Source organism: Buceros rhinoceros, unplaced genomic scaffold, assembly GCF_000710305.1.
Source record: "Buceros rhinoceros silvestris isolate BGI_N320 unplaced genomic scaffold, ASM71030v1 scaffold8969, whole genome shotgun sequence".
Taxonomy (NCBI): Eukaryota; Metazoa; Chordata; class Aves; order Bucerotiformes; family Bucerotidae; genus Buceros; species Buceros rhinoceros.
The window spans coordinates 62,688-75,679 of NW_010432168.1; the positions used below are offsets into that span (position 1 = coordinate 62,688).

General features: G+C 44.7%; 1 protein-coding gene across 1 annotated transcript in view; it reads right to left on the reverse strand.

Moving 5' to 3' along the window:
* Nucleotides 1-12,992, reverse strand: part of FAT4 (FAT atypical cadherin 4) — a gene marked incomplete at its 5' end in the record, with an annotated part of 131,916 nt that overhangs the window by 706 nt on the left and 118,218 nt on the right. The window contains 6 exons of the mRNA XM_010143675.1: nucleotides 59-1,271; nucleotides 5,041-5,302; nucleotides 8,391-8,608; nucleotides 9,745-9,869; nucleotides 10,716-10,895; nucleotides 12,132-12,217. Of these exons, the coding sequence (XP_010141977.1) occupies nucleotides 59-1,271; nucleotides 5,041-5,302; nucleotides 8,391-8,608; nucleotides 9,745-9,869; nucleotides 10,716-10,895; nucleotides 12,132-12,217 (2,084 nt within the window). The remainder of the gene's footprint in view (nucleotides 1-58; nucleotides 1,272-5,040; nucleotides 5,303-8,390; nucleotides 8,609-9,744; nucleotides 9,870-10,715; nucleotides 10,896-12,131; nucleotides 12,218-12,992) is intronic.

A 12,992-nucleotide genomic window follows, 5' to 3' on the forward strand; every position in this document is an offset into this window, starting at 1 on the left:
CTGAGGAGCAGACGCCAGAGGGATCGGCCCAATGGGCTGCTTCAGGCGTCTTCCCGGCCGGGAACCGTGGCTCGCCATGGTCTGCGGACTCTTACTTCTCCTCCCCAGCCGAGTGGCGTAGTTAAAAATGCCGGGCTGGCAGACATCGTTGTGCATCTCCAGTGGGCTGCCTTCCCTTATGGCGAGGTGCAGCTCCCTCGCCGGACTGTGCCTGTAGAAAGTCGACGATTTGGAGAAAGGTGCAGGGCTGTGCCGAGACAGGGGGTTAGGAGTAGGGCACGCCGAGTGGCTTAAAGATGTTGTCCTCAAGCCCTGCCCATAGTTGGGCTGGTAGGTCAAGCTGCTGGCTCCCAGGGGCATGGGGGACTGCCGCGCGAAGCCCAGCGGGCTGTGCCTCTGGATGGAGAACTTGGGCGTGTGGCTCCGGAACTGCTTGTAGTGCTGGATGATGTCAGCGTCTGAGGGGGCGATGCTGCTGGCGTTGTCGATGTCATAGTGCTCGATCTCGGGCTCAGGGGAAGCCAGTGGGGCGCTAGGGATAGTCTCCGTGGCGTGTGGGATATCAGTTTCGTCATAGATGAGATACGGGTTTTCTCTTTCAATGATATCAGGTTTTGGGTTCCCTTCCGGCTGCTTCCTGACGGTCATGTCATCACCATAGGGCGGGATGTTGTCAGGGTCATCAAATGCCACATTCTCACTCCCTTTTTTCTTCTTCTCCTTTGTTTTCTTTTCCTCTTTTGGGCCTTTCGACTTCTTTCCTCGGCACTGGTTGCAGAGGATGAGGCTGAGGACCAGCAGCGCCAGGACTGTCGCGCAGCTGCCCACAATAGCCGGCACAGCCCAGAGGGGTAGCGACAGCTCAGCAGGGTGTGGGGACGGGAGGCAGATGTGGCCACCATTGACCCCTGCTCTACACTCGTGGCCTGGGGCACATGAGATCCCCAGGCACGCCACCACCACCTCACACGTCCGTCCTGCATATGCCTCTGGGCAGCTGCAGGTGAAGCCGGAGTGCGTCCCGGGCTCGCAGCTGCCTCCGTTTTGGCAGGGGCTGGAGGCACAGGCACCTGGTGGGACACACTGGTAGGCATACCACTGGTTGATGCACATCAGCTCGCCCCAGCAGGGACTGCTGGCGCAGACGTTGGGGCCGCGGCAGCCAATCTTCACCGAGGGGTCTGTTTTGGAGAGAGTGGCGAGGCTGTGCTTGCCAGCGAAGGGAAGGCTCTCCCCACCGTACTTGATGTAGGAAATGCAGCCATCAAAGCCTGGGAGAAAAAGCAACACTCGCATCAGGACCTGCAGACTGAGTATGCACTGTCAGCACAGGCCAAAGACACTCTGAGCACCCATGTCATGCTAAAGCGGAAACCTTTTGGATCAGCAGGTGACAAGATCTGCGGCGTGCCTCTTGCTCCCCCCGTTAAATGAAAGGGGAAACACAAACACAGAAGCAACAAAACGGAAACCCCAAGGCTGCAGCGGAGGCAAGAGCCTTATTTCATGATGTGGTTTCTGGCAGCGCGCGGGGTAAATCACGTGAAGCCTCCAATCTTACATATATCGAGCTTAAGGTTTGCTTCCCTTCATTTTCACCTTGCGCTGTGATTAATCTAAAAATATCTGCAATATGAACCATGTAACAGTGCAATATCTGAGTAACTTCGCTTCTGTGGCTAGAAGGAAGGATGGCCCACCACAGATCTGTCAGAGCCAACAATCTGTACCAAACCCTTTAGACTCAGGTGTTAAATATTCCCTGTTAAATATTTCTGTTGCTTCTGTTACCTCTTAGGTTGCCATGACTATTTTGTTCATAAACTGTTGATAACTTGGGGGGGTTCATACAAGGTTCTACTTTAAAGCAGAACAACATTAAATAAAGGCTGGTCATGCCTGGAGCTTCGGACGCAACGGCTATACACGCACCTTTTAAAACTAATGATTTTCACATCTAAGCTCTGCATAGAGACAGAGATTGAAGATAAGAAAGAAATCACTTTCTCTGAAGATATAAGCTTGGCACTTATATAAATAACACCATCTTGCAAAAATTACTTGGTTCTTTTAAGTGCCAAACAAGAACTGGGAAAGTGACTGTGGTTTTTTAACTCTAAGATTTCAAAGCGATGAAAATATTCTTACGTGAGTAAATAAAATGTACCAAAACCTGCTGAAATGAACATATCATGTTTTCTGTAAGACATTTTGCACTCCCGTTGTTTTCATTAAATCTGAAAAAACCTCAGGCAATCGTAAGCAAAAGCCCAAATAGAATCTGAAATGTTGATCTGCTTTTAAGAATTATCCAGGCTGAGCAGGAGAAGGTACTACTGTCCGATCAGGAGGTATCTCCCTCAAACTTGGAGACTGAGATTAAAGTTCAAATCAAGGAATAAACCATTTTATAAAACCAAATGAGGAAATGCATTTTGGGTTAAAAGACGTGGCTCACACATAGACTGATCTCTGCTGCTCGCTGAGCAGGTCAGATCTGAGGACTGCAATGCAAATTGACACCTTTTGCGATCGTATCGTGCTTATCTTACAGATAGACTCATCGAAGATTACATTCTCAGATCTAAATTATTATGTTTCCCCTTGAAGCAACATTATTTTGCCAAAATACTAAGCCACGAACAAATGGTTGGATTTTGCAGAAACGTTATATTTTCTAAAAATACACTGTTATACTGATTCGATTTTCAATTTATGGACCCACTTCACTGAAGCTAAATGAAAGGCTCCATTGTTCAGTAAATAGGCCAAGAATTCAGACGGTTGCCATAGGGAAACCTCTATTCTAATAGCATTTAATGTCTTTAAAATTAATTTGAACAAATATTCCCTCTAATGACTTCATCCAACATACTTAAATGGTTTTGTTTCCTAATTTTCCCATATTTCTACAACTTCGTATCATCCCCACAGAGAAACCTGAGCGCAGCTGCTTTGGCTGTGCTAGCAGCAAACATTAGCTTCACTTGTGTGCTTTATGGTTTCCCTTATTCTGAGCTGAAGCTGCCTATCGTGCTTCTGCTAAGCCTCCTGCCTGACCATCTCCTAAAACCGTGGCAATACCGTGTCGTCTCCGAACGCCACGTGGCCTTTTCCCGAACTTCCCCTAGCTTGGCTGTAGTGCTGCCCCGTTGGCGGGGAGGCTGAGTTTCAGGGCTGAGAGCGCCCAGGGAGATGGGATTACCCCCAGCCTTTGTGCGGGGTTGCGCGTGAGGTCGCAGGACAATCCAGCCTTTTGCCAGCCTGATACTGCTCCGTGTCCCCAGACTTAAGCCTTTCTGCAAGGTTTTAGGGAAGTCCAACCTTACACTGATCTCTGCTTGGAGCTGTGACAAAATGGTAACGCAGAGATGCGTGTGTGCGAATATACTCAAGGTGTGACATTACAGATTTCTGGTTTTCAAAGTAGGTTGTTTGAAAATTTGAACACCCTCTGATGCCAGAAATTACATGTGAGTGGGTATCAACATCAAATATGTTTCACTGAGAGATGCAAGACATGGTGCTAAGGGACACGAACGAGCCTCTTGTGTTTTGCAAGCATGCTACTTCTGTACTATTCCCCTCCTGAAAGAGATGTGGGTTTTTTCAGCATTACTTGTATTTTCATTTTCTCCTGTTTTTACACGCCCAAATAAAAAGGAAATTGAGGATTTAGGTTCAGGTGGGAGCCCAAGCAAAACGGATGATTACCTTGCCGCATGCTTGGTGGTCCCTTGCCCAGCGGTGTGATAAACAGCAATCGAGATTTTGTCGGGTCTACCCGGGTTTGCAAAGGTTATTGGATATACCAGCTTCACAGCCCTGGAACTGTCACCCACGTATGTTTTTGTCTGCCTTTAACAGTACTGCAGATAGTTCTGAGTTCATGCAGAGTTTTATACCTCCCCCTTGTAAACCCTTGGTATGTCATACGCAATGTAATCCAATAGTAAAATAAAATCAAATCATATGAATAAGAGACTTTGGATCGTGTATTCCTAATGGAAGCCAAACATTCCTAATTTGTCTGCCACAGCATCAGGCAGTGGTGAGAAGTTAGTGTCCTCAGTTCTCTTTGTTCCAGCTTTCCTAGGAGCCTCTGATTTTTCCACGCATATGCTGCTCATAAAACATACATGTGAAAAGGGTAAAGGTTAGCGCAGCATCCGTACGATTGCGTTCCACATTTGACAGAAATTCTCAATACACACGTGTGAAGTGTGAATTTGCTCCACTCAGAGATACTTAATCTGGCCACAGTTCTTGATGTCGGGAAGATTTTTCAATACAAAACCCCTGTGAAAGCCACATCTGCACTGTCTGGAGTATCTCACAGATTTGTAGCTAAAAATCACCTCCACCTTTACTTAAGGCCGGGGGAAGATACCAAGTGTATGTTATCTACTTCTTTTGCCAGGGTCTCAGACAGTTGCTTTAGCTCTTAAGGGAGACTGATCTACTTAACAGCTACATGTCAGTCAGAGGGTGGTTCCTTATTGTCCTGGGTTTCTGTTGCTCAGAAATAAATCCTATTCTTCACTTGACAGCAGGATAAAGAAGGAGGAAGTTGGAGTTTCAGAAAATATTTCAATCATATTAATAACAGGCTAAATCCTGCAGTACTTACCAAACCCCTACAGAGACAAAGTTCTCATTTAGCATTTTTGCCCAAGTAAAAGAGCTGCCTTGAGTTTCCAGACTCTGACCCAGGTAAAGACTAGACCCTTTCTTCTCTATTAGCACAACAAAATTACAACCACCAATCTACAGCCAAGCAAGCAAACCCACCCCCACCTCCAAACAGCCCTGCAGATGGAGAGCCTGCTTTTGGGGACGACGAGGCTGCAGCGGGTATGGACGGAACAAAGTCTGCAATCCTTGCTCATTCAAAGTCCAGCTTTTCTGGCAAAGGATGGGAGTATACTAATGACTGATAAAGAATTACTGCACTTTCTGCAGTCTTTCAGTAGAGAGACCTTTTGTCTGTTCAGATGCAGTTATGTGCTCTATAATGAAAAAAAAATTAATAAAAATTACCTGCAACTGTGTTCTTTAAAGGTTGGCTTGATGGAATTCCCCCCAAAGAAATTGTAAGGACATTTAGCCCACCAAAGTCTTGCGTGGCGTGAAGAATGTCTCGGCTATGAGTCTTGTCAACAGACAGGATAGTGGCAGACCCGTTCTTCTCGAGGAGCACCGAATGCCACTGACCATCGGCAGCGTACACTTCTGGGATGTTTCTTTCCACTTTCCCAGCAATTCCAGCATCGGATATGTAATGCACTTTCCCACCTTTTATCTGATGAGAAGAATACAAAGGGCATAATTTTAAAATGATATACACATAACCACCGTTACACACACACAGCCAATGTGATGCCTATGCAGTACAGATTCATGAACACGAGGCTTCTGTTGTAATAGGAAGTCTGGGTGCATTTTCCCCCAAATGAGCTAAAAACGCATTAATCATTAGCACTAAAAGTTCAGCCACAATTAAATACACGACTGTATCTGCAGAAAGCTTGGAGCTGCCATCCACTCATTCCCTGGCCAACCTCATACGAGAAAAACCTATTGGGAAGGCAGCAGTAGGGCACGCACGTGACAAAGCCTTTTAACCAAAAGAAGAGTAATTCTTCCTCCTTCTGCAGTGCAAGTGTGGAAAATGCTTTGCGGAGTAAACAGATGTCGTCCTTTCTCCAAAAACTTGCATCTCATTTTCATTATGACACAGTAGGAATACATATGGCACGGCAGGACTTGAGCAAGATTCCCATTTCATATCTGTTGTTTCTGCTAGCTTGTATTTTGCATAAAACCAGCTGTATGTTAGAAAACTTCCCGAGGAGTTGCAAAGAATATTATTTTTGTCAGTTTTCAATGGTGCTTAATTGAGCAAACTGCTCTTAAATTTGTGAGCTGTTAGGAAAAAAAAGGTTCTATTCAATTCTATGAAAAGCTTGTTGGCTTTTACTCTAGGATTGACGCCTCGCAATTCTACTGAATCATGAGATGCAAGATTTCAGTCCTCTTATTAGCTCAATATTGAATGAGCCCAAAATGAGATCAGTGCAAATTCTTCATTTAAGATACAGGGGTTTAAAAGCCCCCCAACACCCAAACCTGCCAGCTTCCCAAAGATTGGATAAAAGCCAGGTATGCCAGCTGACCTCCTAAGGGCGTATGGAGTTGTCTACAGATCACAGAGGGCGGCTCTGCAACTTGTTGCAAGTTTCTTTCCATATTCTGCACGTTTGGTCATACGTGTGAAGTAAGACAACTATTCCCCCCACCCTCATTGCTCGCTGCAGCTCAGTTGGTCTGTGCTCTGTAACTCAAGCGTGCAGATCACGCAGATGCATAGCCCAGGAAAGGGCGAAGCCCCAGGTTTGCTGAAAGTTCTGGAAGCTTCCCACGCTTCATTCCAGGAAAAGCAATGTTCACCTGGGAAGAGCTGCGAGGTGACACACTAGCTACAAGAATGCTGGTCTTGCTTCCAGATGCTCTGGATTTGCTTCTCTAGTGATGCAAGCTGAGGACTTTGTTCATGCAGATCAGCTTTGATATGGCTGCAAGACCAGGCTCACGTCTTGGCAGCAGCCCGAACGATAGGTACCTAGCATGTATTCCATTTGGATCAAGAAACACAAGGGTTAATATGTGCACGTACTTCAGATATAAATGCAATAACGGGGACTATTTGAAGATGTTTTGTTTGAGGGTCTCTCTGACAAAGCCACCCCTCAGAGACAGATAAAAAACTCAGGGCAGGTGTTCTCTGAATGCTCACACTCTGGGTAACGAGCGTATTAAAAGATCCCAAACTAAAGTTAGAGAATTGTTTGTTTTGAGGACTAACAAGGGGGTTGTAAACGGAAGTCCCTAAAGCTCCTCTTCTGCACTGGGAAGCAGACTGAGATGCCACAGAAACCTCCATGTGGGGTTGGCTGCACTGACATCTTGGGTCACCACTGAGGGAAGTGCCCATCATGATACCTACTCTGAGTATGAGCAGCTGAGTAGAAGCCGTATTGTACTAAATACACTTAAATTACTACAGTCTTATCAACTAGCGTCATCTGGGAACTTTTCGGCAATCATCAGCACCGTGAGGCTACCTCTCCTCCCTTCAACTGCTGCATCTGTTACTAGGCAAACCTCTGCTCTTGGCCCAGACCTCCACTCCTGGCCCTTGCACAGCTGGGTCTGGGACTTGACACCCTCTGCTTGCTTGTATAACTCCACCAGTATTAACAATAATAAGAGTGTTTGCATAAACACACCGCTAGTGCTTTCAGCCAGGAAAGGCAAGTCTCTCGCTCCTTTTTTTTAATAAAGCTTGTAGAGCTGACCTAGCAAATTCTACTAGGGAGGAAAAGGTAGTCTTTGTTTTTTTTCTCTTCAGAACTCAAAATAATGAGATCTTATCTGCTAATACGACTGAGGGAGAACTGTCCTATCAAACAACGTGGTAAAAGCGTACTCCAAGGAAGCAATGCAGACTTGCTGCTTAAACGCAGCTGGTGTGTCCGGTCCAGAAAGCTCCGTACCTCTGATCAGGCAGGTGGAGAATATCCATGGGGCTGAAGCTTAGACAGTGTGAATTTCTGTATGAGTTTCTTTAAAAGTCGGGGAAAAAAAAAACTTGGAAAGCCTTACAGCACTCAAGGAAACTTGGAGCTTACACCAACGCAATAAAGGGGTTTGCCAACATCACTGCTGCACTCATTTAGAGTTATGAGTAAATGGACTGAGTCATAGCCAGGAACTGAACCATCACTTTCTCCTGAGAAAGGTAACCCCTGCAGCAATAAACTGCTTAGGAAAAAAACACAACTGTGTGGCATTTGAAGCATTGCTTCAGCTACGTGTCTCCAAATAGTTGGATATTGACACTGGTCTAAAGGTATCGCCATGAATTCAAGCTATCCCTCACTTCCTTAGTACGATAAGCATGAGCCACGCTAGTAGGAATTAGTGAATGCTTTTTGGCAATTGTTTGCTAGCTTAAGGAAGGTCTGGATTCCAGGCCTGAAAAATCAGAAGATAAAAGGCCAATAACGGAATGATTTGTTCTGCAGAGTGTAACTTAATGATGACAACAAATATGGCAATGAGTACTGTTCTTGCTGCCTTAAAACAGTCACTATTTGGAGTCTAGACAAAACTGATTAGATACAAAACCATCAAGATCTTCTGATACCTTGGCAAAGAGGAGCAAGGGAATTGTGGAGAAGATGAATGATACTGGAGTAGTGCCTAGCCCCGGTTAAAGACCTAATATATTATAAAGGAAACACCGAGAGTAATGGAAAAATGTGATTTTGATCGCTACGCACGAGGCAGGCCAATCAAATCAAATTCAGCATTAGCTGTGATCTTACCTTGACGGTAGTGAAGTTGCTGCTTTCCTGGACATGAACTAAAATGCCGTTCTCGCTTCTTGTCCTGAACTTCACTTCCAAGCGGTCTGGGATTGGGCGTCCCGGACCGGCACCCCGAGTGCCGTGTCTCAGCATGTATTCTCGCTTCTTGTTCGAGCTCACGTGGTAGTCAAGTCGTCCTTTGCCTTCTAGCGATAAGGCAGTGTCAGCAGTAATGTCTGGGACAAGGAAGGAAAGTACTGAGTACGCAGCTCGTTACAGCTACAGCGTTGATCTGCCTAATAAGGGCCACTTTCTTTCGAAGCAGAGATCAAGTTCAGAGCAGGTCAGCGGGGGGAGCAAGAGTGAACGGCAGTTTCAACCCCTCTATTCTTTGGCTTCAACCAGACTGTGTGTTTGAGAGTGGGAGTGTGCTAGTAATTTACTGCTGCTATCAGTCAATAGTAAATTAAAACTCGCCAGGGAACAAGTGAGGGAGTAGGGAAAAAAATTTGGCTCTCAGAACTGTAATTCCTTCCCAGGGATGTTACTGTTTCCATTACTGCAAGCAGGGTTTCATGATATATTGAACTCTAAGCTCTTCAGGGCAGAGATAATGACTTTCTATTTGTTATGGCATAAAAAAAAAAAAAAAGAATAATAAAATGGCAGAGCGTTGACTACCAAATGCTGTTAAAACTATGGCTAAATGCTTTTGTAAACCGGAGCAATAAAAGCATATAAATCAGCTAAACAATATAATGGGACACGTAAGAAAACAAAGCCCAGTCATTATACCACAACTACAGGGCAATAAATCACTTTGCTCTCCTAGACAATCCCGTATTGATTTACAGAGCTACCCATACACGAGTTAATCACCCCAGAGTGTAAATGGCTTGTTTTCATTTACATTTACCAGATTTTCTGGCATATAATCTGACGGTCGATTGATAAAAAGGCCTGCAGTTTGGAGAAGCCATAAGCACAACGTTCACGTGAAGAAAAGGGTTTTCCCTTACCCCCTCACCTCCCCAGCGCAGACAGAACCCTCCTACGGGAGAGCTTTATTTTAGTTACCTATTCTACATCACTGGGAAGCAAGAGTTTTAAACGAGGCCAAGTTACCTGCAATGTGATATACGGACCAGAAAACATAGTATATGTGACTTGCTGCTATTTTTGGCTCATGAAAGGACAATAACCCATTGTGGACTTTTCCTTCTGAATGATTTAAGAGGCAACGACACTGCTTGTTTTCATTATTTCATAAAATTCATCATCCCATGCCCCAGAAAAGAAACTCTTTGTGGCATTTAGATAAACCAGAGTTAGGTGTACATTAACGAGAGAGACAGTAAAACCTCCTCCATACATTTCTCACAGTGCCTTCCCGTCAGTCCGTCTTTGCAGTGACACTGCTGCCACGACCAGTGATCAACGCAGGTGCCACCGTGCTGGCAGGGGCTGGTCATGCAAGCGCCTTCTAGTCTGGGACACCTGAAACAAGTCAGAAAAGCAGATGCTGAAGAATGTGCTCAGCGTGAATAAGTGGAGCAAACAGGCTGGGAAGCATCCTGTGTTTGAACGATACTCCTTTTCTTTCCCCCCGAGAAGCAAAAATGGAGAGGCTCTTCTCCACCGACAGCTCGCATTTCTGAACAGATCCCAGCCTTCAGCATTGAGTTATAACAGTCTTACGAAAGAGAAAGGAATTCAGAGACAGCGAAACTCCTATTAGCTGTTACGCAAGAGAAGAAACTCTTTTAGGTGCTTTTTACACTGCAGACCCTCCAGAGACTTCACATGACAAGGAACAGCACAAACCTGGGGGTTGAAAGAGGAAGGGAGAGCTAGCACACCCGGACGAAAGACTGACATTGTTGCCACAACTGTGACTTCAAATACGAAGATGGAAAAAACAATAGAATCACAGAGTTCATAATTTCTGACAGACCACTCGGAGGATACGAGGGAAATTTGGTGATACTTGAGAGGCAAAGTGATAGAACAGACACTGGGGATTAAAAAGAAATAAAAGGGAATAGTATGAGTACAGTCAAGCCAGGTGGAATTTATAAAGGGCTACTCTATTTCAGCCTGCAAAGCAACATTAATAATAATTGGCAATAGAAATGTAAAGATCTTGCTTTTTTGAAGCCTCTGTAATCTTCTGTGAACCTTTCATCCAAATTCACTTTCTTCCTATGTTTTTCGTGCTTGACAATAAAATTCTACAGTCAGTTTTTTTACAAGGCAGCGTCTGAATGGAATAGCGTCTGACTTTCATGCCGGTTTCCTTTATCGTAAACGCAGTCCATTCGATACCATATATAGCAGACGTACTGATCTAAGATTCCTTGAGCTGCCAAAGCCTGGCTGGGCTCCAGGGGACGTCCGTTGACTGCAAACTCCATTATACAGCCCACAAAATCATGGCTTTCCACCTGTCCTCTCCTTTGAAGGATGGGCTCTACAGACCTGATGCCACCAACAGTAACTCGATTTGGTTGTACATCGAGAGTCCTGTAAAAGAGGCAGAAGAATAATTTATCAGTATCAGACATTATGATGGCAATGGCAACACAGGAACTCTAACCATCAGCTACGGTCTGCAGCTAGAATTCCTCCTCCAAAATTTGTATTTTCTGTATGACGGTCATTATTGTAAGAAATGAGCCAAAGGGATTAGGATTCAAGTTAGTGTTATCTCCAAAGAGGATTTAAGGATGCTACAGAAAGGCTTCTGGGTTAGTCGTGGTAAACACAAGAAATAAGGTTCATTCTCAGAGAGAATAACCTGATGTTTAAGAAATGAGAGCCATGAAATACAACATTTGGAAATTACTGAAAGCAACATAAAAGAGATTCCTCTTTTCTTTTTTAAAAGAAAGCAGTCATCAGGTGACTTTATTTCTTACAACTTTATAAGAAATCAGAGGTGCAGTTTAATAAATAAACAAACACAAGACCCCAGATCAAAGCCCCAAACCAAACACTGGCGTGAAATATAGGTGCTCCTGGAGATTACTCTCATTTTGAGTCTGAGCCTGGTTCTGGCAAGACAGATACGATTCAAATTGTAAAAGTGGAGAAGGGCTTTGCTAAAGATTTGTAGCACTAAATATTGTAGAACTCCGAAGTGTCAAAGGGTAGTGCTGTATATTTAAGAGCCAGTTGATTATAGCGAATACATTTCTGTTTTACTAACTAAGATTTACAAGTTGTCAGTAATTATGAGGATCTGATACTCTGATTTGTTAAATCTTTCTCGATTACGATGTGAAATCTCAGAGCATGAGGCAATAAGTCTTATCCCCGTGTACACCACAGTGCAGACTAGCCATGGCCACACATTTCTCATGTGCCACCAGCGCCTGGGGACAGAGTCGAGAATTGGGGATTTCTGAATAAATTCCCTGTCATGAATAAATTCCATGCAGAAATGTATGGAGTTAGTCATATATTTCTAACCTGAGTTCGCAGGTAGCAGTACATGCAGAAAATTTAATCTGCATCTGCAGTGATCGGAGAAAGTGACACTCGGGAGCCTTGCCTTCGCACACCTCTGACGGAGCGCAGCGGAGGTATTTATCCCATTTACCCCTTCCTTGAGGCTGGGCTAAGGGCATGTAATCATTACTCCAAATTTCTCTGGATTTAGAGGGTGATTTCTCTTTCATTTTACTCAAAAAAAAAACCAAAAACCAAAACCAAAAAACCCAAAACCGCAACCAACCCATAAAATGAGGAGTTATTTACCAATCAGTAGAAACAGCCACATTGCTCACAGTGCAGTAGCCTGGCTCCTGATCCTCAGAGCAGGAATCCACCGTCAGTGATGCTGCCTGCAAAAGCCACACGCACAAATACGCGGAATATATTACAAGGCTGCAATCACCTTAAACACATGCGATTAAATACATTATATCAAGGACTTGGCTAGAACTGAGCACTTGTACGCGACAATGCCACTTGGGATCAGCGGGTGCCCTGATCAACTGCACTGTGCATCAACACAGCGACTGCCCAGATGTGGATACGAACAGAGAGTGAGCTGATGGACTGCTTCGTACAGAGAACCAGTTAAACAAAGTTTTCAGATGTGGGTTGGGTCTCTTTGGTGTTTGTTTGCTTTACTCCTTGAAGCTGCAGTTATGTTGGCTCGTACCAAACAGCAAGGACACTCCTTCAGGGGCTTGACCGTGACATTAAACATATTGCTTGAACTTGATAAAAAGCATGTTCGAAAAGCCAGGAGTACAAGCACTGAGATTACTAATTAAAAATAATAACCAACCACTCAGTAATACTCAGAGAGGAACCAAGTGGACCTGATTAAGGCCATCCTTAGGCTGATATGCCATGAGGGATGTTTGCCCCACATTGATAATGTGGATACCTGCAGCGGGACCAAGCTGACCTTCAGAGAAGTACCAGGCATCACCAGCCCTTAGAGCAGTCTTCCTCTCTATCATTACCGCGGAGCCATCAAGCCCCAGGCTATAGGGTTGCCTCATTGCCCACCTCCACCATTTACATTAAAGCAAATCAAAGCATTTCTATTTTTCATCTCTAAAAGTCTAACCCAAAACTTTCACCAAAATCATGAACTAATTCCTG